This window comes from Coloeus monedula, assembly GCF_965178545.1.
Source record: "Coloeus monedula genome assembly, chromosome: 25".
Taxonomy (NCBI): Eukaryota; Metazoa; Chordata; class Aves; order Passeriformes; family Corvidae; genus Coloeus; species Coloeus monedula.
The window spans coordinates 1,847,273-1,868,571 of NC_138805.1; the positions used below are offsets into that span (position 1 = coordinate 1,847,273).

The following is a 21,299-nucleotide window of genomic DNA, read 5'->3' on the forward strand; positions in this document are numbered from 1 at the left end:
CAAATTGGATTTTTCCAAGTGGGAAATGGCTGGATTTCTTTGCGTTAAGTTTGGTGGGGGGCTTTTTGTGTGGCTTTTTTTTGGTGGTGGTTTTTTTTTTCATTTTGTTTTGTTTTGTTTTGGGTTGTTTGGGGTTTTTTTAGGGGAAAAGGGGTGAAAAAAATAAAATTCCTGTTGTGATGTGCCCGCTGTGCTGCTGGCTCAAACCCGGCTGAAGGTGGGAAATTAGGCCATTAGAGGAATTCATTCCTCTTTATTAGCCCGTGTCGAATCCTTTTTATTAGTGGCTGCAAACGACCTCTCTCCTGCAGGAAAATGTCAGGGCTGGTTCAGCCCTTTCATTTGGAGGATTCCCTGGCAAAAAAAAAAAAAAATACAACTAAACAAAGCATGATTTTTTTTTTTTTGCAAAACCATAATCAGCAAAAGCAGATTTTTCTACCCCAAAACTCTCCTTCATGCCACAGGGGTGGTTTTCCACCTCCGTAACACCCACAGTGGGGAAAATCCTGATTCCCCTGTGCATTCTGGATATCCATCTATTCCCCCCCTGCAAATTTCATAGCAAAAAGGGGCTCCCAATTTTTATGGCAAAGCCTCCACCTGCCATGGTGGGCCGTCCTTTCCTCTGTGTGGTGTGGCCACAGAAAGGCTGGCAATTGGAGAAAAAGGTGGTTTGGGATGGGTTTTTTCTCATGCAAAAATTAAACCCCCCCCCCCCAATTCCACAACAATCCAGCATAAATCTCATGGCAAAACCCCAAATTCCAGCACTCCTTGAGACTGCACTCAGAGAGTGCCCTCAGTGCCCTCCCTGAACCCATCCCTGGGGGTCTTAACCCCCTAATTTCCCCTTGTGTTATATTTTATATTTTTTTGTTTAATGTTATTTAATGTTATTTTGTTTGGTATTTTTGTTTATTTTCTTATTTTGTTTCATTTAATTTTATTTTTATTTATCGATAGATTCGATTGGATCGGATTCTACTTCGTTTCTTTTTATTCCCTCTTATATTTTAAATTTTTTATTCCGTTTCGTTTTCAGCTGAAAAGCAAACCATTCTCCCCTCAGCCATGTGCCTCCCCCTCCTACTCCTTGCCAGCCCCAAAAACATTCCTGGGGGCCCATAGCAGCACTGTCCCCATACTGAGGAGCACGGGGTGATGCTGGCAGTGGCCTTAATCCCCCCTTGGTCAATGCAACCCCACAAAGAAAAGGGGCTACAAATTGCTCAGGGGCTGCAATCTGCTTCTCCCCTCCCCAGACCCCCATCCTTGGGGTAATTCCATGCCTCTGCTCCTAATTGATGGAGCGGCTCTGGAAATGGCAGCAGGCACCTGCTGCGGTGCCACCAGTTCATAAGTCCCAATAATTCAACCTGCCGCCTGGAATTTGCCTTTCATATCCCTTGGCTAAGCTCCAGCGGGGCTACTGAAATTATGAAATGATTTCCCCCCCTCGCCGTTCTCTACTCCAGCCTCGGTGAATCTTGCATTAAACCAGGATCAGGACAGATTAAACTATAATATGCTGTGGTATTAGTGGCTGCAAATGAAGACTTAGCCAAGGGGTTTAACCCCTTCGCCTGACTCTGACTCAAAAAGGCTGTAAGGAAGTGATTCATAATCATCTTTTGTGCCATCTTTTGGAGATAAGATGGTGGAGCCAATCCCATTGTGCTCGGATAACTGGAGTGCTGTGGGAGACCATTCCTGCAGGAGCATTTTGCATTTCCACCCGGAAAGACTCCATAAAACACTTCTGATTTTAATTTGCACTGAGCTGGAGAGGCTTATTGAGGCTTGCACTAAGCCGTGGTCTTCATCCCCACAGTGTCCACGTGCTCTGGTGTTGTGTGTGCATTTGCATTTTATATTGCATCAATTTAGCGTCATCATTGGCGAGATTTGTCTATTTCAAGAAGAATTATAAATCTTAGTTTTCAAAATCTCATGGTAAGAAGGAATTGGGATTTGAGCCATCTTTGTGGACTTGTCAGAGGTGCAAAGAGACCTCTTGGTGGAGGAGCAGCCCATAACAAGGTTGGTGCATAGGATGCTGCAGGCAGATAGAAGTCCCCACCACCAACTCCAACCAACAGAGACATTTTGAGGTAAAATATTACCATTGACGAGGAGGTGCTGATGTCCATCCTTGAAAGGAAAAGCCACTTGGACAGCAAATGGCTCCAAGACATCTTGGCTATGTCCAAGACACAGCCTTTTTGCCTATTTAGGAAATGCTTTGGTGCAATGATGGAAAACACCCAGACATTGGAACCAGCCATTGCCTGATGGCGGAGACAGTGAATTTTACAATTTTTAAGCTTTTTTTTTGTTGCTGAAAGAGATCTAGAGGGAGCACTTCCAGTGTGACCAGAGAGTGAGGTTTGCACCACTAGGTTCTTACAGACTGGGAGGAAATGGACGGATGGATGGATGATGGATGGATGGATGGGTGGGTGGATGGATGGATGGGTGGGTGGATGGATGGATGGAGGGATGGATGATGGATGGATGGATGGAGAGATGGATGATGGATGGATGGATGGGTGGGTGGATGGAGGGATGGATGGGTGGGTGGATGGATGGATGGAAGGATGGAGGGATGGATGATGGATGGATGGATGGATGGATGGATGGATGGATGGATGGATGGATAAATGATGTGGGGTAAAGATGGACATGGGACCTAAAATAGTTGGTGTTACGGGTGGTCTCCTTTGTCCTCTGCAGGCACCCGCTGTTCCCACTGCTGACGTTGCTCTTTGAGAAGTGTGAGCAGGCGACGCAGGGCTCTGAGTGCATCACCTCGGCCAGCTTCGATGTCGACATTGAGAACTTTGTCCACCAGCAGGAGCAGGAGCACAAGCCCTTCTTCAGTGATGACCCCGAGCTGGACAACCTGGTACAGGCAGCTGGGGCTTGGCAGATGATTTTTGGGGGGTGTTGAAAAGGTAGGGGGTGAGGAACAAATGACGATCTACCACCATGTCCATGGGCTCTGTAGTGTTGGTCATCTTGGCAATGTTTTCCACAGACCTTGTGAAACCTTCTCCAGGACCTTCTCTGAGACATTTTCCAGAAGATCCCGTGTAAGAACAACCCCTCTGCCCCCTTTTGGCTAATTTTCCCACACAACCTCCATGGGGTCAACGAGGTTCCTGAAAGCAGCCAAGATCTCTGGCTGGTTTGTGCCCCAAAACTTGCAATCTCTGTAGGAATTACTGCTGTTCAGTGCAACATGCACTAGTGTCAGCATTCTCATCTGGCACCATCTGGTTTGAAGTGTCATGGCCAGCTCATGTCCTAGAAGCAGAGCACAAGAATTACTTTTTCCATGAGGTAATGGATATCAACGATTTGGAACACTTGGACCGGTTTTGGTGCATTCTCTGCCACATCAGCTCAAATTTCCTACTCCATCCATTGCTGCTGGAAGGTGCCTCAGAAGACTCTGCTTGGGATTTCTCTTGCGTAGACCTCGGGAAATATCCCCAAATCCCATTATTTTGTCCAGAAAGCATCCAAACGTGGCCTCCATGGCAAACATGTGGGTAGACAAGTTCATGGCACCATTCTGATGCTCAACAAGCGAATTTTCAAGGTCTGAAGAGGCAATTCTGTGCATCTCTGATGATGCAAACAGCAAAACGCCTTCCCTGGGGGTTATGTGTCCCCTGGGAGATGTAGCAGAGGGACTTCCACAGAAAAGAAGCAAAATCAGGCAATTCACAGGTTACTTTTTTTAAGTGTTACAGATATCAAGGAGGTGATTTTGAATGATGACATATCACAAAGGGAAGAACTAGCAAAACTCACCTACGTGCGAGAGCTACTGTTTTTTCTAAAAAAGCAAGAGATGATTTCAAGGTGAAGACAAATGCCACAGGTTTGTGCCTGATTTCAGCTTGTGGAGGAGAATGTTTTAACATCCCTAAGCCAAGAGTCTGCAGAATGCCCTCCAAAAAATTTGCAGGCCATGCAAAGCCCCTTCTGCATATTGCTAAACCCATTTTGCAATAACTTGTAGTCAACAATAGAAATCACTCTGGGACAAGCAATCAAAAAAAAGAACCAAACAACCCAACCAATGTTTTGGATTATTTGTTTTTGGACTGAACAAATGCTGATGTGCACCAACAAACCCCCATTGCATTAAATTGCATAAAAATGGGTGTAATGCTCTATCAGGAGGAGAGAAATGGAGCCAGGTGAAGCGAAAAAAACCCCAAAGATCTAAAATTTTGGGAAAGGAAAACTTATTTCTGTACATATCAAGGTGAAACATCACCAGCAAATAGTGCAGGAAATTCATCCACACTGGCTATGTTTTTTGTGGTTTCTAAAAAAAACCCCACAACACACCAGTCGTGTTTTTTGGATGTATTCTGAAGCAGCTCTTGCTGCCAAGGTGAAATTTGGCCATGGGCAGTTGGATTGATCCCATGTATAACCTTGCAGCACTTGATACATCCCTATTCCTATGTATCTATTGCTAAGTCTTTCTGTAGATCCGTATCTCTGTGTATGTGGGTGTGTCCCAGTTCTAGCACGTAGCTGGATGTATATATTCTATCCAATGCCCAGAACTCCTCCAAAAAAGGAGGAGCCATCCACCTCTGTGTGAGCAACCTGCATCGAGACAGAGGAGATGGGTAATGTGATGCTGGAGAAGCACATTCCTGTTGGTGGGAGGCACTAGTTGAAGGGAATTTTGGCTTTAAAAGTCGTGCAGTGCTCAAAACAGAACATTTCAAGCTGTCCTTGAGCTGATGCTTTCCCCCTATTTACACTGTCCTTTTTTTTGGTGTTGTTAACTTTTGGGTGTTGTGTTTTGGTTTTTTTTTAACGCCACCGGTTTGCCAGAAATTGGTGATGGCAAAGCAGGGCTGAAAAGGCCAGTGGCATTAGCTATCATTAGAATAAGAGTCATGTATTCCTCACTGCCAAGATGCACATAATTAGAAATTAGAAAAAGGTCAGATCTCACCATTATCAACTCAATCAGCTGCCGAGTGCCACACAGTCAATTAATTCAGCATCTGTATTTTTTACAACCCCGCGCACGTACGCCATCGGACTGTAACTCTTTATCCGGACAGATATACGACGCAGCGGAGCAGGGACATAAAATGAGACCCTAAGCAAATGAGCTGAGATAATTGAGAGATTTATTTTTTTACATATATGTGTCAGGTCTTCTTGCCTTTGCCCTTGAATATTGACTTTCATGGCCGGTGAGCCTTGGGAGGATGTGGAAATCCTGGGCACGACACCTCCACCTTGTGCTTTGCCTGCGTCAACTGTGGAGGAGGGAAAAGAAACCCCAGAAAAAAATAGCAAAAAAAAAAAAAAAGAAAAAAAAAAGAAAAAGCTAAATAAAAGATCTTTCCAGCAGCAACCCATCACCCCTGTTGTTCACCAACCAAAAATTCACTTTCTCCATCATGGAGCTGCCACTGGAGTTTGGCCCTGGATTTTTCAGGATGTTTCCCAACCATGGCAACTTGCAGTTTGTAAAGATGACCACTAAAATTTGCAAGTTAAAAACACCCTTTGAAATGCAAAGACGCTTTGTTACATAAAACCAGATTTATTGCCCCGGAGTGAATAGCTGAAATTTTATATATTATGCAAGATTTCAAACAGCGGCTGTAAAACTTAAGGTTTCAGCTCGGTGAGAGGAATGTTTTATGTGTAAATTTTTTAAGGTTTATGGGGTACGTTTTAATGAGGCCCAGGCTTTGCACCGGCAACAGCTCACGGCTGAGTTGCAGCCCCGTAATCTTGTTACAAGAAGTGGCCTCCAGAGAATAACCAAACACTTTTCAACAACGAGGGGTTTGGCTTGTACTTTTTTTTGGGCACGGGGAGCAATTCCCATGAAGGCAATGGTGAATTTGGTGAGTTTGGTGAGTTTTTTCCTCTTGGATTCCAGGGTTATGATTGATGGGCAAGGAAAAGAAATGCAGACATGCAGAGGGACGGGCTTTGGGATGGGTTTTGGGCAAGAATGTTGATTTTTTTGGTGTGTTGAGAAAGGAAATGAATTACATTCTGCTGTAGGGATCAGCTCTACGTTGGATTTTGGGGGAGAATATTGATTTTAACTTTGTGCCCTTGCATAGATGGTGAAGGCGATCCAGGTGCTGCGCATCCACCTCCTGGAGTTGGAGAAGGTCAATGAGTTGTGCAAGGACTTTTGCAACCGTTACATCACCTGCCTCAAAACCAAGATGCACAGCGACAACCTACTCAGGAATGACCTGGGGGGGCCCTACTCCCCCAACCCCTCCTCCATCAGCCTCCACCCCCAGGTAATGCCTTAAAATTCCTCTCTAATCACCACTGTTGCACATTGGCCAGCAGGGAGTTGGGCCAGCAAGGTTTCAGACTTGCTCTGCAGGAGTTGTGGCCTCCTGAAAAGTCATCGGAGTCCATCCTCAAGAATTAAAACAACAAATCCTGTATCTTGCTCATAGAGTGCAATAAATGCTGTTGTGGTGACTTTTTTTTCTTATCTTATATTTTTTATGTCCTTTTTCTCGTGGGTTGGCAGAGCTGCAACCCCAATGTTTGTGGCTCTGCAAAAGAGAGAGTGAAGGACTCCTAAACTGTAAAGCTGCAGCAATTAAATGTGAGGGGAAGGGAGCCATGCAAGTGCATGGGAATATGAACAAGAAAGTTGCATTTTTTTGTGAAGAAATGCTATTTATTGGCAGGAGGGACAGAAACATCAAGATTCTCTTCACTGCTTCTCTTTCCCTTTTTGTTTCAAGGAAGCTCAACAGATTTTTGGGTCTCAGATAACCCTTTCTGGCTTCACTGCTCCTTTTTGTGTCTCAGCAGATCTTGCAGTTCTCTCCCAGCATGATTGACATTCCCTTGACTTCTTCTTTTGCATGATTTGGATTTTAGCTGGGAGAAGAAGACATTTGGTGCCTCAAGCATAGTGGAGGAGTACAAGGAAATGCTGGAGAACTGCAGAAATATCAACTGAATGAGCCAAACCAAGTTGAACCTTGGTGGCTTTTGGGGCAAAATGAGGAACTGGAACTCAATATTGAGAAAAGAAGTTGCCCATGGGTTGGGGTTTTCATGTGCATCTGTAGTGCAGGGAATAAACCTTGGCTGGTTGCACCCCAAAAAACTTGATGCTATATTGTGTTGCCCTAGGGGGTTTCTCTCTCTCAGACATGTGGTTTTTGGGATGGAAAAATGGAATTTAGGGTTGCACAATCCCACCAGAAATAACTGCAGCGAACCCAAAATAACACAGGAAGCTCCTGGGGTTCTCCCTGAAAAGGAGGCAGGTGGTGGGGCCTTCTTAGGGCTTTTGGAGCATTTTAAGGTGGTGGAAAGGAAAAAAAATCCCATTTTTAGTAGCTCAGCTCCAGGTGCTGCTGAGTTTGAAGCTCCAAATGTGATGAGGGAAAAGCCCCCCAGAAAAGTTCCATTTCTTATTTGGGTTCCCTGAAAGCACCAAACCACTTAATCATTGATCTAAGAAACCCCATCCTCACTCTATATCCTAATAATCTCTAGAAATAGATGTATTATCCCTTCGCTGCTTTATGGAAGCATTCCTTATGATCAAAATTAGCAAGACACTTGCATAAAAGAGAACAATAATTGCTCAACGAGCATCTCGTTTGTAATTTATTAGTTTCTATTATTGTGCATTGCCATGGCAACAGCTCACATCCCGGGTGATGAGAGAGATGTTAGATATGAGCCGACAAAGCTCCCGGTCCCAGCAAATGGAGATGCACGTTTTTTATCAGTAATTTTCATGAAAATAATAAGTGAGGGAGTTAATGAGATGGAAAGCCGTCCTGTGGCTATTGTGAATTTTTTTTCCCCCTCCTTCCTTTTTTTTTTTTTTTTTTTTTTTTAAAGTGTTGATCTAATTAGAATGCATCGGTCAGGAAAAGTAATGAGGATTTAGTGTCTCACAAAGAGGTGGGGATCATATCAGAAAATTAGCACAAGTCTTTGGAAAATAATCAAGCCCATGGAGAGGTACCGAGTGCTTCTGATTCCTGGAAACCCAGAGCTGCTGACATTTTCCTTCTGGGCAAGACTTGAAAGTTGAGGAATTCAAGTGAGGATTTGGAGGCAGTTGCTAAATAAATGGGAACACACCCAGGAAAGACCCAACTGGAGGGGAAATGTTCGCTCAGCCATGAAGGGATTTTCAGCAGGTGGAGCTGAAATATTCATGGTGATGGACCATGAAAGAGCCACCATCTCATCTGCTCATGGGATGAGGATGACACACCAGTGACAATACCATGGCAAACATTTTCTGTGTCCAACTAAGCCATGTCAAGTGCCCGAGTACTTCAACTCATTCAGTACACTTGAGTTTGCATGGATAAAGCTTAAAAAAAAAGGGTGGAAATGCTCTATGTCCATCAGTTGAGTTTTGGAGGCTAAGGATGCTCCAGAGAGCTGAAAAATCATAGGATCAGTGTTTCAAAAATGGCAAGTGGGATGATTTCTCTAATTATCAGCCTATTGGTTTCATGCTCAGGGAAGGTGCAAGAGCAAATGGGCCATTAATTTAGGATTTCAAAAAAATCTAAATAATGGAATGTAATTAGTATCAATGAAGGAGGTTTCCCAGCAAATAGGTTTTCTTAGGGTTTGGAAGGAGTGTCAATCATTTTGTGAGGAGATACACCAAGTTTGTCGTGAAAGTGAAATATTTCAGGTTTTGGCAAAGTTTCTTACCACAGAACATGTTTTAAAAATTATGGACACACAATAACAAGGATATCAGCCAAAAGTGGGAAAACAACGCCTGGACCTGTCAAAATTTCATCACAGGACACTCAGTGTTGGATTTCCCTGGTGTATCCATAAAGGATGGTCCTTTACCTGCTGTAATTTCTGCTGTCTAAAACGGACAGTGCAGGAATTTTTGGAGATACGAAATGCCTGAGACGATGGGAAGATGAAAGAACACTCAAACAAGGCGTTTTGACTGAAATCTTCTCATGTTGCCAGGCTGAGAGATGATTCCTGGTGTTGGCCAAGTTTGGTGACAAGTATGGAGTTTTCCCATGTGATGAGTCTCCCCTGAACCTTCATTACCTTACAAGGGTTTCTGTACTCTGTTTTCTCCACTGCTTTCTCATTTTGTGCTTTGCTTTGTCTTGTGACTCAGTCGTAGCCTCTTTGTCCTCCAAGTCCACCAAGCAACTCCCGTTCTAATTTTGTTGGTTGCTTTTCACTTGGCTTCATTCCTCTACCTTGAGTGCTCATTGGGCTCTTTTTAGCCCCCTCCCTTTATTTAATGAATATTTTTTAAGCTTTTTCCGACCAGGATGGAAGAGGGGAGATCCTTATTTCATGGTGGAGAGAGGAACCCAATTTAATGCAATGCTCAACTTCACCTTCGACATCAAAGTGGTCCTCACTGCTCTCCACTTGCAAGAAAAAAACAGTTGCAAAGCCAATCACACTGGGAACCACAGCACTGCCAGGGACATTTAAATGGAATCAAATTTTGTATTTTTCAGCTCTTGTTTCAGATTGGCAGTGTTTAAATGGGCATTTTCAGGACAGCATTTCTTCTCCTCAAATTACTTCTCCACAGAATCACAGAATGGTGTGGGTTGGAAGGGACCTTAAAGCCCATCTTGATCCAACACCCTGCTGTGGGCAGGGCCACCATCCACTAGCCCAGGTTGCTGGTGGCTGGAGGTGGACAGTTGGTTTGGTGGAAGTCAATGCAGCGCTTCTCTGTATAATCTTAATTTATCCAAGTTTGCCCTGTGAACAAGCCTGGATTTCTCTGTTATTTAAAGCCAACTTTTTTCTCATCCCCATCCACCCATCCATTCACGAAGGAGCCTTATGAATCGTCTTACATGAGTCTGAGTTTGGCCAGCTCTTCCTTGGCAAACCCATGGGTTTCTTTTTTTTTCTCCAACTAATTCCGATTTCCCCCGGCACAAGTAATTTTCAGAGTTAGGATGAGACAGATATTTTTACACATTGTGTACCACCCAAAAATGAATGTCTGTGTCACAAAGCACAAGGGGAAGGACAGCAGCTCAAGCAGCACTGAATTTTAGCACTTTCTTACCTTCTGGCACCTGGACATTTGCCTTATTGTAAGAAAGGGTTCTTTTTGTGCAATGTCCCAGGTCTTTTTCTTCATTGAACTGACTTTTATTTTGGAGAAATCATGTTTTGCTATTGATCAGTGCCGAGATGTGAGTCTGCAGAGACACCTAGTGATGCATTTTTTTTCACACTCAGATTTCAAAATTGCCAAAAGCATTGCAACTTGAGGGTGGTGCCTCACCAGCACAGGTTGCCCAGAGAAGCTGTGGCTGCCCCATCCTTGGAAATGTCTAGGATGAGGTTGGACAGGGCTTGGAACAACCTGGGATAGTGGAAGGTGTCCCTGCCCATGGCAGGGGGGTGGAATGAGATGAGCTTTAAGGACCCCTCCAACCCAAACTGTTTTAGGATCCTATGAACTTCCTTGAGTCTCAAAATACAAAATATAAAATATATAAAATATTTTCCACTGCAGCAAAACTACCAAGCCGAATAGAATTTGGCTGACATTTGCAATCTGAGGCAATTGGTATGCAAAATATATTTTTTAAATCTTCTTGGAGATATTGCTCTATATTTATTTGAAGGCAGAGCCTCCACTTCCATTGGGTCACTTTGGTTTCACAGTTCTGTTGCAGAAAGACCATTAATTCCTTTAATAGCTCTTTCTAATAATTACCAGTATTCTGCCTTTTTGGACACCAGTGAGAAGATGTTTTGGGAGAGTTTTCCTCTGCACCACAAAAACAAAGGCAATTTTTTTCATCACAAAATACTGTTGAAAATGGCTTAGGCCACTGTATCTGGAAACAGCAGTTTCTTGTTCCCATTTTCTGATATTCCAAATTGCTTCTTCCCAACGCACTTCCAAAAATGGTGTTCTGGATGCCCTTCTTTAGGAAGAATCATGGAAAAACAAGGCAGGGGAGGAAAACTAGAGGTCTTCAAGCTGCTCCAAACCTCTGGTTGCACCTGGCCATACCTGGCTGCTTTTTGGCATCCTCTTGGACCACACTTGGTTTTTATGAATATTTTCACTGTTTTTATTAGCTGGATGCTTAGCCAGGGCAAAATCCAAGAGTGTGCAAAAGAGACTGATTTTTGCTCTCTATATCCTGAGAAATACTCATTTCTCAAACCGAAAACCACATCCCCCAGAGGATTGGAGGTGGGGAAGGAATACTAAAAAAAAAGTACAAGTATTTTACGGTCATATTTGCATTTTTTAAATTAATTCAGCTATGGAAAGGAATGTCTGGGAAGCGAATGAAAAATTCACAGCAATTGCAGCAAAATTTCCAGGTAACCAAAATAGCAAAAGTAACATGTGGCAGAGGCATTGGGTCCAACATTTTGGACTTGGCATCACAGGAGGGGAAAGTGGAATAAGGGGATTTTAATAGCAAAAGCATGAAATTTATAGAGAATGACAGCACAGGCAAAGCAGTGGTGATTGATGGGGGAAAAGTTGCATGGATGTGATGGGGAGAAGGAGAAAAAAGGAACAGACCTCAGGTTTGCCCCCCCCAACGATGGGAAATGCATTGATGAGGACACAGAGTACCCCAAATCCCCATGGAACAGCACAGCCACGTCTTGGTGCAACATGAATTGATTTGGTGCATTCAGATTCCCATCTCTGTAGTTCTACCCCCTGGAGAAAGGGAGCTGCAGCTTTTTCCAGCCTGATCACATCTGCATGGTTGCCTTTTCCAGTGTCACTGCACATCACTAATCCAGGGAAATTCTCTTTTCTTAACCCAAATAATAGGATTCTTGAAGAAATGCATCAAAACGTAGGAAAAATGCATAAAGAGGTGAAAAAAAGCCCCTTTATTGACATTATGTTCAACACTTGAGAACCAGCTGGACACCAGGAAGTGATGCAGAATGGGAAAGTCAGTAGAAAAGGGAGAAAAAAATCAGTGCAGTTTCATTTCCATTCCAGTTGGGTGAATTAGAGAGATACAGTTACCTTGGGCTTATTTTAAAATGATAATTTTATCAATATTACCAATATTACTTGCAAAATCCTGCCCATGTGGAAGCTTGGGGTACATTGCCCATATTCCCCCCATAGCCTCAATTGTGGCACTCCCCCCCTTCCCAAAATGTCCCATTAAATATTCAAATAGTCATTTAAATATTAAAATAAATAATCAAATAAAAATAATCATCCAATTTGGGGTATTTTGGTGGTTGCTCCAGAGATGGACCTTAAAGTAAAATTACAGCTTTTGGATCAAGAAGTGCCCATTTTTGCAAGAAATTGGCTTAAAGCTGCAAGGAATGGGGGTTATGTTATATTACTATTATTATTATTATTATTATTATTATTATTAACTTCATTATTTTACTCTTATTTTGGCAAAGGGAAACCATGGTGCTCACCTTGAATTTTAGCAAAGGCTGCATCCTCCAGTCCCAGTTAAAGCACCAAAAAAATGGACATTTTTAGAAAGAAGAAGATTAAAGAAATTCCTTTTGGTCCCTCATGATCTTTTTTTTCCCTCTCATTTTTTTTTTTAATGGAAAAGAGTGACTGCACAAAGAAAGCAAGTTTGGGGAAGATGCTAAGTGGGAGCTCTGCAGAGCATAAATCCTTTTTTTCCCATCTTTCTTTGCAATTGCAACGAACTGAAAAATCACATTTTCCTCAATCTTTCGTGTTGAACCACCAAAAAAAAAAAAATTGCAACGGGGCAAATTTATTGTAGGGGGAAAAAAAATAAACCTTCCACGTTCCCACATGCTAAAACTCGTGGGTTTAATATTTTCTTTTCCACAGGAGATGCTGCAGAGCTCTCCAGCAGCGCTGCCGCCCGCGTCGAACCCCCCGCCGGGCATCGTGGTGCCCGCGGCCACGCTGCCACCAGGCAACCTGGCCATGAGCACTGGCAGCAGCTCGCCCGCCGTGCCAGGTAGGGAGCACGGTGGAGGTGGAGGGCAGGAGGAAATGTGGGGGTTTTGGTACCCCCAAATGTCTTCTTTTCCACAGGTGGAGCCTTGTACCAGCCCGTGACAATGGTGACGTCACAGGGCCAGGTCCTCGCCCAAGCCATCACCCCTGGTGCCCTGCAGATCCCCAATGCCCAGGTAAGGCCTGCCCACCTCAAATTTCCACTGTAGCCAAAGCTTTGCAGTGCAGCAGGCAGAATGCCCCCACTTCTCCATAAATCCAACCCTTGGAGTATCTTAAATTTTTAATTAGCAAGAAATGTTGATTAAACCCATCTGCCAGGTGCCTTTGGGGTACCTAACAAATTATAGCAACGACCTCAGAAGTTTTAACGATGCTTATATTATTGTTATAAAATATTACACTATAATAATAATATCATGATTATAATACATAATATTATTTTGTGCAATATCTAACAATATCTGTTATTTATAATGTGGGATGGAACATATGCCATTTTATTCTACATGCTTTATTATATACTGTGTGTTGTACATATTGTCCATTCTAGATTCTATATTAATTGTTCATTATATATAGGACAGGATAAAATTGGGATGGGATGGGATAGGATAGGATAGGACTAGGATGGGATAGGATGGGATGGGATAGGATAGGATAGGATAGGATAGGATAAGATTAGGATAGGATAGGATAGGATAGGATAGGATAGGATAGGATAGGATAAGATTAGGATGGGATAGGATGGGATAGGATAGGATAGGATAGGATAGGATAGGATAGGATAGGATAGGATAGGATAAGATTAGGATGGGATAGGATGGGATAGGATAGGATAGGATAGGATAGGATAGGATAGGATAGGATTAGGATAGGATAAGATTAGGATAGGATAGGGTAGGATAGGATAGGATAGGATAGGATAGGATAGGATAGGATAGGATAGGATAGGATTAGGATTAGGATAGGAGAGGGTAGGATGGGATAGGATGGGATAGGATGGGGTAGGACAGATATTATTGCTGATATATTACAGATCTGGGATCACTGGCATTGCCTGTCCAGTACAGCAATCATGGCACTTGTGGGAAAGGCTCAATTTTAGGTCTTCCTTTCTGAATTTGGGGATATTTTTCAGCCATTTGCTGTGGTTTTATTCCTTTTTTCTCCCTGATATTGCAACGAGTTACACAATGATCCCTGCATTCTTGCAGTAAGACAGTGATTTGGAGCAGAACTGGATTTATTAACACAACTTGTCCATGAGCTCTTCCCAGCCCCTATTCCCCAGGAATTTGGGAAAAAAAATAAACCCCATCAATTTCTGTTACACTGCTTCCTGGGGGCAGAGAAGCAAAAATTCACCCCCATTATTTCTGAAATGCCCCATTTTAATAGCAGGAGCCTCTTATAAAACAATCAATAAACAGCATTTTAGAAAGGGGTGGCACCTCCCTGGCAGATTTTTTTGCCTGTGCAACGCTTTAAAAATTTCTTTCTATAATATCTCTCCATTGCAGGTTTAAATCTTGCAGCAAAACCCTCTGTGGTGGGAAAAACATGTGCACAGGGAATATTGGGGCAGGGAGAGAGCCTGGACAAGCACCTTCGGATGCTCTTCCTGTGCCACTGGCATGATTTATTCAGCTGGAGCCCAGGGGAATCACAGGGACCTGCTGGCCTGATGTTTAATTCATCCAGGAGAAGTGTTTTGATGAAGACTTGGGGGAAAAAAAAAATCCCTTTTTAACTCAAGTGCTTAGATTTCAGTTTGGTTCCTGAATCCTCATTAAAACTTCTCTTGCAGCAAGATGCCTCGTTTTAATTTTGCGGGGGGGGGAGAAAGCAAATTTTGGCTCAATGGGCATCTTCCTCCTTGTGGTGGAAATCAGCTGGGTGAGGAACGAGGGTTTGCAAGGGGTTAGTGAGTGGCAGGGTTTTAACCTGCAGTTGAGAAAATCATCTTTTTATGAGGTTTGGGGGTTTTTTATTTTATTTTTTCAGGTAAAAGTATTTTTCTCCTAAACCACACATTGAGATTGGTCATGGCGTCATCACCACAGTTCCCAACAGTGCCATTACCCCTTGCAAAGCACTGACAAAAAAGTTGAGATAAAAGATACAGATCCTGGGAGAAAATCTGCATTTATGCAGATTTAGTGGAGCAGGAAATGGGTTTTGGATGCTCCTATAAGTGCCAGTCTTTTTGCACTCATCCCACTCCCATTTTGGGTTGCTTTTGCTCATTTTTTGGGTTGCCCATCACCATTTTCAACCAGTTCTCTCCCCCTTCCTTTCCCCTGACAGGTGAACCTGGATCTCACCTCCCTCCTTGATGGTGAGGACAAGAAGTCCAAGAACAAACGAGGTGTCCTGCCCAAACATGCCACCAACATCATGCGCTCATGGCTCTTCCAGCATCTCATGGTGAGCACCACAGCCACCAAAACACCCTGCAAACTGGGAAAAAAAGGACAGAAAGTCCAGAAATCCTCAAATCCACGTGGTGGTTTGTCTGAATTTGTATTTGGAGGTGCAAAGTGGCTTGTATTTTGGGAGTATTTTGGGAATGATCAAAAAATGCAGGTGCGGCAAGAAGAAGCAAACCAATCTAGAAGGCGACTCACAAGGTTTTTTGAAGATGGATAGTTGAGCATTTTTTTGCAGTTAACAGCTCCAAAATACCCTTTTCTAGCAAGCTGGAATGTGAGAGCTGCCTCACAGGTAGGGCTGTAGCACGTCAGCAATCAGTCAAAACACAGAATTGCAAAATCACCCCATTTTGAGGGATTGGAGATGGAAGGTAGAGGGAGCTTAGATGCAACCTGGGTATTTTCATGCGTGAAGAGTTCTCTCTCATCAGCAAGGCTGGGCAAAGGGCAAAATCCAACAATCCCACATTTTTTCCTGCATAATTCAGCCAAGGAATCACTTGGAAACTGGTTGCAAAGACAGAGTGGTGGGAGATCCCCAAGGCATCAGTAATGCAGAAGGTAACAGCTCCAAGGAGCAACTTGTGGAAAAATCAGCCAGGACAGGAAGCAGCAGCAGGTTGGGAACTTCCCAGCCTTTTTTTTTATAGGAAATCCTGGACTTATTGCAATGAGGACAAGAGCATTGCTGTGTTGGGCTGCGATCCCTGGCTGTGCCATGCATCTCCCGTGTTTCTGGAGGGCACAACGGAAGATTTGCAGGCACAAAAATGACTTTGAAGACCAGAAACAGAAAACACTTTTGTGCCAGGTGCCAGAGGAACCTCATAGTTTAAGATTTCCAAAATGGAATTGAAAAATGAAGAGAAATTTTTCTGCTGGATGGTTGGACTTTTGCTCTCAGCCTGCTCCTTGCAGTCAGAAGAAACTTGGGCTTCCCCATGAGATTTCTCCTTCTGGTGTCAGAGATGATGTGGTTTCTAACCAAAAATGCTCATCATTTTATTGGAAGTTTTGGAGCACCAGCAGGAAGAAAGAATGCTGGAAATAATATACCAAAAGAGGGATATTTCTGCCAAAAAAAGTACCATTTTTAACCACTGAGGCCCCAGTGGGAAGTGAGTCTCCAGTGTGTGTTGACTTTGGGTGGTTTTGTCAAGGATATCACACTGTTTTGGGAGCTGACAGCTGAAAACCAAGTCATGGTAACTGTCACTGCCTTGGGGCTCCAAAACATGATGTGTGAGGCTGGTTTGATAATAATTTCATTTCTGGGGTTGAAAAGAGCATTTTAGCACAGCTGGAAGGAGGTTGCTGAAGCTCTGAGCTGGTGGTTTCCCAGTGCAGATATTTCAGGGTGTTTTACTGATGCCTTTATGAGCACTGTGAGTCACGGTGCGTTTTGAAGCCCAAATCCCACGTTTATCAACAACCATCACTGGAAAATTGCTAGAGTTAAAAAAAAGCACAAGAAAATTTTCCTTCAAGGAAAAGGGTTTGATGGAAAGCCTTGGAGAAGCCCTAAGGGCACCTGGGGAAATCCTGATGCTCTTGGATGCCACCCTTCAATCCTGCATTCTGAAAATGCAAGAAGCCACCAAATTTAGGGTGGGGGGAAAAAAAAAAAAAAAAAAAAAGGCAGGTTTTCATGATGTTTTACTCAGGGATGACATCTTGCATGCAGGGATGTAATTTTGCTACTCCATCTCTTTTTTTCCAGCACCCCTACCCCACAGAGGATGAGAAGAGGCAAATCGCTGCCCAAACCAACCTGACCCTCTTGCAAGTCAACAACTGGTGAGCAGATATTGGTGGGCCAAGCAATCATTTTGCTGGCTTTAGGACTTTTTCACCCTATTTTGGTGCTGTATAATGCATTTTGGGGGGGTTACTTGGGTGGTTAAGGCTGATTCTTGGGGTGTGCTGCACAGGGCCAGGAGCTGGACTCAATGATCCTGATGAGTCCTCCCAACTCAGCACATTCTGTGATTTTATGACTCTGTGATTCCTGGGAGACGAGCTCAGTTGTGTTTAATGCCAGCACTGGTTTGCAAGGTCTCAGTGCCCTCTCCTGGTAAATCCAATGTGCAGCATTCTCCCACTCAGCTGGAAAAAATAATGCAGAGCTATAATGTGCCACAAGCAAGTAAAATTTAAAACACCAGCTTTTTGAACCACGAAGCTACTTTCTTAAAGTATTATTATTATATTGCAACTCACTGATTTGCTATCATGTTGTTTTAACTCAGTGGTGGTGTAACAACTCTTAGCCATTCCAATGTTCTCTCTTTTCCATGGAAAGGTTCATAAATGCCCGGCGGCGCATCCTGCAGCCAATGCTCGATGCCAGCAACCCAGATCCAGCCCCCAAAGCCAAGAAAATCAAATCTCAGCACCGGCCCACGCAGCGGTTCTGGCCCAACTCCATCGCCGCCGGGGTCCTGCAGCAGCAGGGTGGCAATTCAGGGACAAATCCTGATGGTAAGGACAAACCCCAGTGGCCCCTGCCCTTCCAGGAAGGAGTGGCCATGCATTAAATTGTGGCCTTAATTGGTAATTTCTAGAGCCCTTTACTGTGCTGTGGGGAAGCACATGAGGTGGCCCATGCAAGAAGGTCCTTCCAGTTGGCCATCGCAAGGCGCTGGCGATGGGGCACTCCCATCCCTTGAGCACAGGAGCAGCCCTCAATGATCACCCACTATGGGGCACGGCTTGGGATATCTCCTGAGGAGCTGGGGAGGGGAGGGGAGACACGAAAAGATGGAGATGAGAAGACAGATGAGACAAAATGGGAAGAAAGAAGACGAAGAGAACAGATGATGGAAATGAAGAGAAGAACAGAGATGATGAAGATCAGATGACAGATGAGATAAGGTGGGAAGATAGATGATGAACAGAGAACAGATGAAGAAGATGAAGAGAGAAGATGAAGAGAAGGTGAAGTGAGCAGAAATGAACATACACCAGACGGGATGAAGAGAATGAAAGGTAGGACTTGAGAGAAGATGAAGAGAAAATCTGCCCAACCAATTTGGGCATCTACTGGCTCAGAAGTAAGGCTTCTTGTTATTTAATGATGCATTAGCTAGAAAAATTAAAGACTGGATCTTGGGGAGTGAGTGGGGTACGTGGGACACCCTATGGCGTGCTCTCCAAGCTTTTCACTTGAGTTATTCTTGGTTTATGCACTTCCTTTGTCCTTCCTGTATTAGCTGGGGAGTCCTTATTTCTGTACTTCTTTTAATTACAGGCTCACTCAGCATGGACAACCTCCAACCCCTCTCATCAGCCACTGCCACCATGGCCATGCAGCAGGCAATGCTGGCAGCCCATGACGACTCCCTTGATGGCACTGAGGAAGAGGAGGAGGATGAGGAAGATGAGGACGAGATGGAGGAGGAGGAGGAAGAGGAGGAAGAGCTGGAGGAAGAGCCTGGTGGCCTCCCAGCAGCACCTGGCGCTGACCTTGGTTTGGACCACAGTGACTCACTGGAATAGCTCCTCCTGCACCCTCCCAAATCATTGACAGCACCAGATACAAAATTCCCCCCAAAATGCAAAAAAAAAAAAAAAAAAAAGAAAAAAAAAAGGCAAGAAGAAATCAGTGAGAAGAAATCAGTGAGAAAAAAGCAAAGTGGCAGCGCTGGCAGAGGCCCCGGCTGCCCACGGGTGCGTGGGGACCACCGTGTCAGCGCTCCGAAGTGAAGGACACACGTTTACAAGGCACATATTGTGGCCAGATTAATCTTTTATTTCAGGTTTTATTTTTCTTTTTCCCTTCATTTTTTGGTAAGCAAAAGCATTTTTAGGGAAAGTTGTTTTCCCCACGTGACGCTTGGATGCTGTTGGGCAAAGGTGGGTTTTCACCGTGGGCCACTGCGTCTGTCCCTTGGATTTCTTGGTGCAAAGAAAAGCCAAACCAACCCCAGGACTTGATGCTTTTTGGATTTTTTTCCCCCAGAAAGGTCATTCACAGGCATATATACTGGCATGGAGGGGGAGAAAAATAATCAGCGAGTGCAAATTCTGCTATATCTGAGGAGGGTTTGGTGCTCGACTCATTGGATTGCCCAAACCTCCCAACTTTGGCCCCGATGCTGCGGCTTTTTGGTGACTCTGGACACAACTTTCTGGAAAAGGGAGGAAATTCCTCCAAATCCTTTAATTTATGTGCTAAAACCTCTGCTGAATCTGGAAAAAAACCAACTCACCCCGTTCTCGTCCTTAAGGGCGGAGACTGGATGCAGAGTTGGGGCAAAGGCTGCCGAGAGGAAAACTTTTCCAAGGCATTTTGGCACAGAGTTAGTTAAAAATGGGGAAAAAAATTGGTTTAAAAAATGGAAGATTTCACCCAAAATTGAAGGGGGATCCCCAAGACTCGCCTGGGTGGAAGGAAACTCAGTATTGTTGCTTGAAAGATCATTTCTCCCTGGTATTGTCCCTCCACATGGGAAAATGGTGGAGCTTTAGCCCCATGGGGGAGGGCAACTGCCAAAAACCCTGTATTTTGGGTTTTTTTATTTTAAATGCTAGCAAAAGGGTGTATTTCGCCTTAAAAAATGTGGCATGGGAGGAAATGCAAAAGAAACCAGGGCAAAAATAAAGGAATTGTCTTCTGCAGGTTCCTGCTCTAAATGTGACATTCTAGGAGAAGGATAATTTTCTTGGTGGCTTTTTGCCCTCATTGTCCTTTTTTTTCCTGGCTCTTGAAGAGTTGATAAAAGAACCCAAACAAGAGCTGGGATAAAAACCACAAGTGATGCAATGGGCAGAAATGCCTATTTTTGGATACTGATCTGGCGTGAATGTAATCTGTAATTTCATAAAGGATTCATTGTAATTTAGTATTAATTCCTGGCCATTTATTATAAAGTGCTACAAGATGAGGGGTCGCACCTGTATTTTCTTGGCAGCTTCTTCCTTTGAGTGGAGAAGACCCAAAATGCAGGAATAACCCCCCAAAATGGGCAAAACTCCTCTCAAAGATGTGATTTACCCCCAAAATGGGTGAATGGACCCAAATTGGTAATTGAGTGATGTGGAGAAAATTAGATTTATACTTCCAAAACTGATGGTCCACCAAAAATGAAACTTTTCCCCCTCAAATAAGCTCCAATGGATTTTACCCACAAATGAATGATACACCCCCCAAACCAGTGATGTGCACCCCAAAATGAGCTGTGTTCTCCAAAAATGAGTGATTCTCCCCCCAAATGAGTGATGTTTCCCCAAACTATTACACACAACCCCAAAATGGGTGATGCTCACCCCAAAATGAGTTATGGTCTCCAAAAGTGAGGGATGCTCCTCAGAATCAAATGATGACCCAAAAGGGGCTAATTTCTCCCTGAAATGAGTTATTCTCCCCCAAAATGAGTGACATGCCCCAAAAGGATGCTGTCTCAAACTGGTGGTGTGACTCTCCTCAAAATAAGTAACTTCCCCTGAATTGACTGAATTTGCCCCAAAATGGACAACAGTCTCCAAAAACAAGCAACAACCCCCAAATTAGGCACTCTTCCCCAAAATGAGAGACAAACACCAAAACAGAGCAATTCTCCCCCAAACTGAAGTGATGGAAGCCCTCCTGTACTCCTAATAAGCCATTCCTTAATAATGGGTTGATTTTCTGGGGGAAAAAAGGTGATGTTTGCACAATTTTTAGCAGAAAATCAGGCTGCAGAAAAGTGAAAAAATGGGAAAAATCCCTGAGAATAGAATTTACATCTGCATTTTTCCCCTCTGATAGTGGCAGCTGCAGCTGCCTCTAAGCAACCCAGCCAGAAGTTTGTGGGTTTTATAGATCCTAGAATATTCTTGAGCACTGCAGCTAAGCGTGTGTTGGGATTTTTTGCTTAAAAACA

General features: G+C 43.7%; 1 protein-coding gene across 8 annotated transcripts in view; it reads left to right on the top strand.

Moving 5' to 3' along the window:
* PKNOX2 (PBX/knotted 1 homeobox 2) overlaps positions 1-20,271 on the top strand; it is an 85,759-nt gene extending 65,488 nt beyond the window's left edge. For 7 of the 8 annotated variants that reach the window (XM_082297068.1, XM_082297070.1, XM_082297069.1 and 4 more), the window contains 8 exons: positions 2,737-2,908; positions 6,132-6,320; positions 12,869-13,001; positions 13,079-13,176; positions 15,311-15,430; positions 17,156-17,232; positions 17,738-17,916; positions 18,686-20,271. In XM_082297068.1, the coding sequence (XP_082153194.1) occupies positions 2,737-2,908; positions 6,132-6,320; positions 12,869-13,001; positions 13,079-13,176; positions 15,311-15,430; positions 17,156-17,232; positions 17,738-17,916; positions 18,686-18,933 (1,216 nt within the window). In that variant the 3' untranslated portion in view covers positions 18,934-20,271. Of the gene's footprint in view, positions 1-2,736; positions 2,909-6,131; positions 6,321-12,868; positions 13,002-13,078; positions 13,177-15,310; positions 15,431-17,155; positions 17,233-17,737; positions 17,917-17,999; positions 18,424-18,685 lie in introns of all 8 variants that reach the window. The other variant, XR_014227088.1, reaches the window with a different exon arrangement.
* The last annotated feature ends 1,028 nt before the right edge of the window (positions 20,272-21,299 follow it).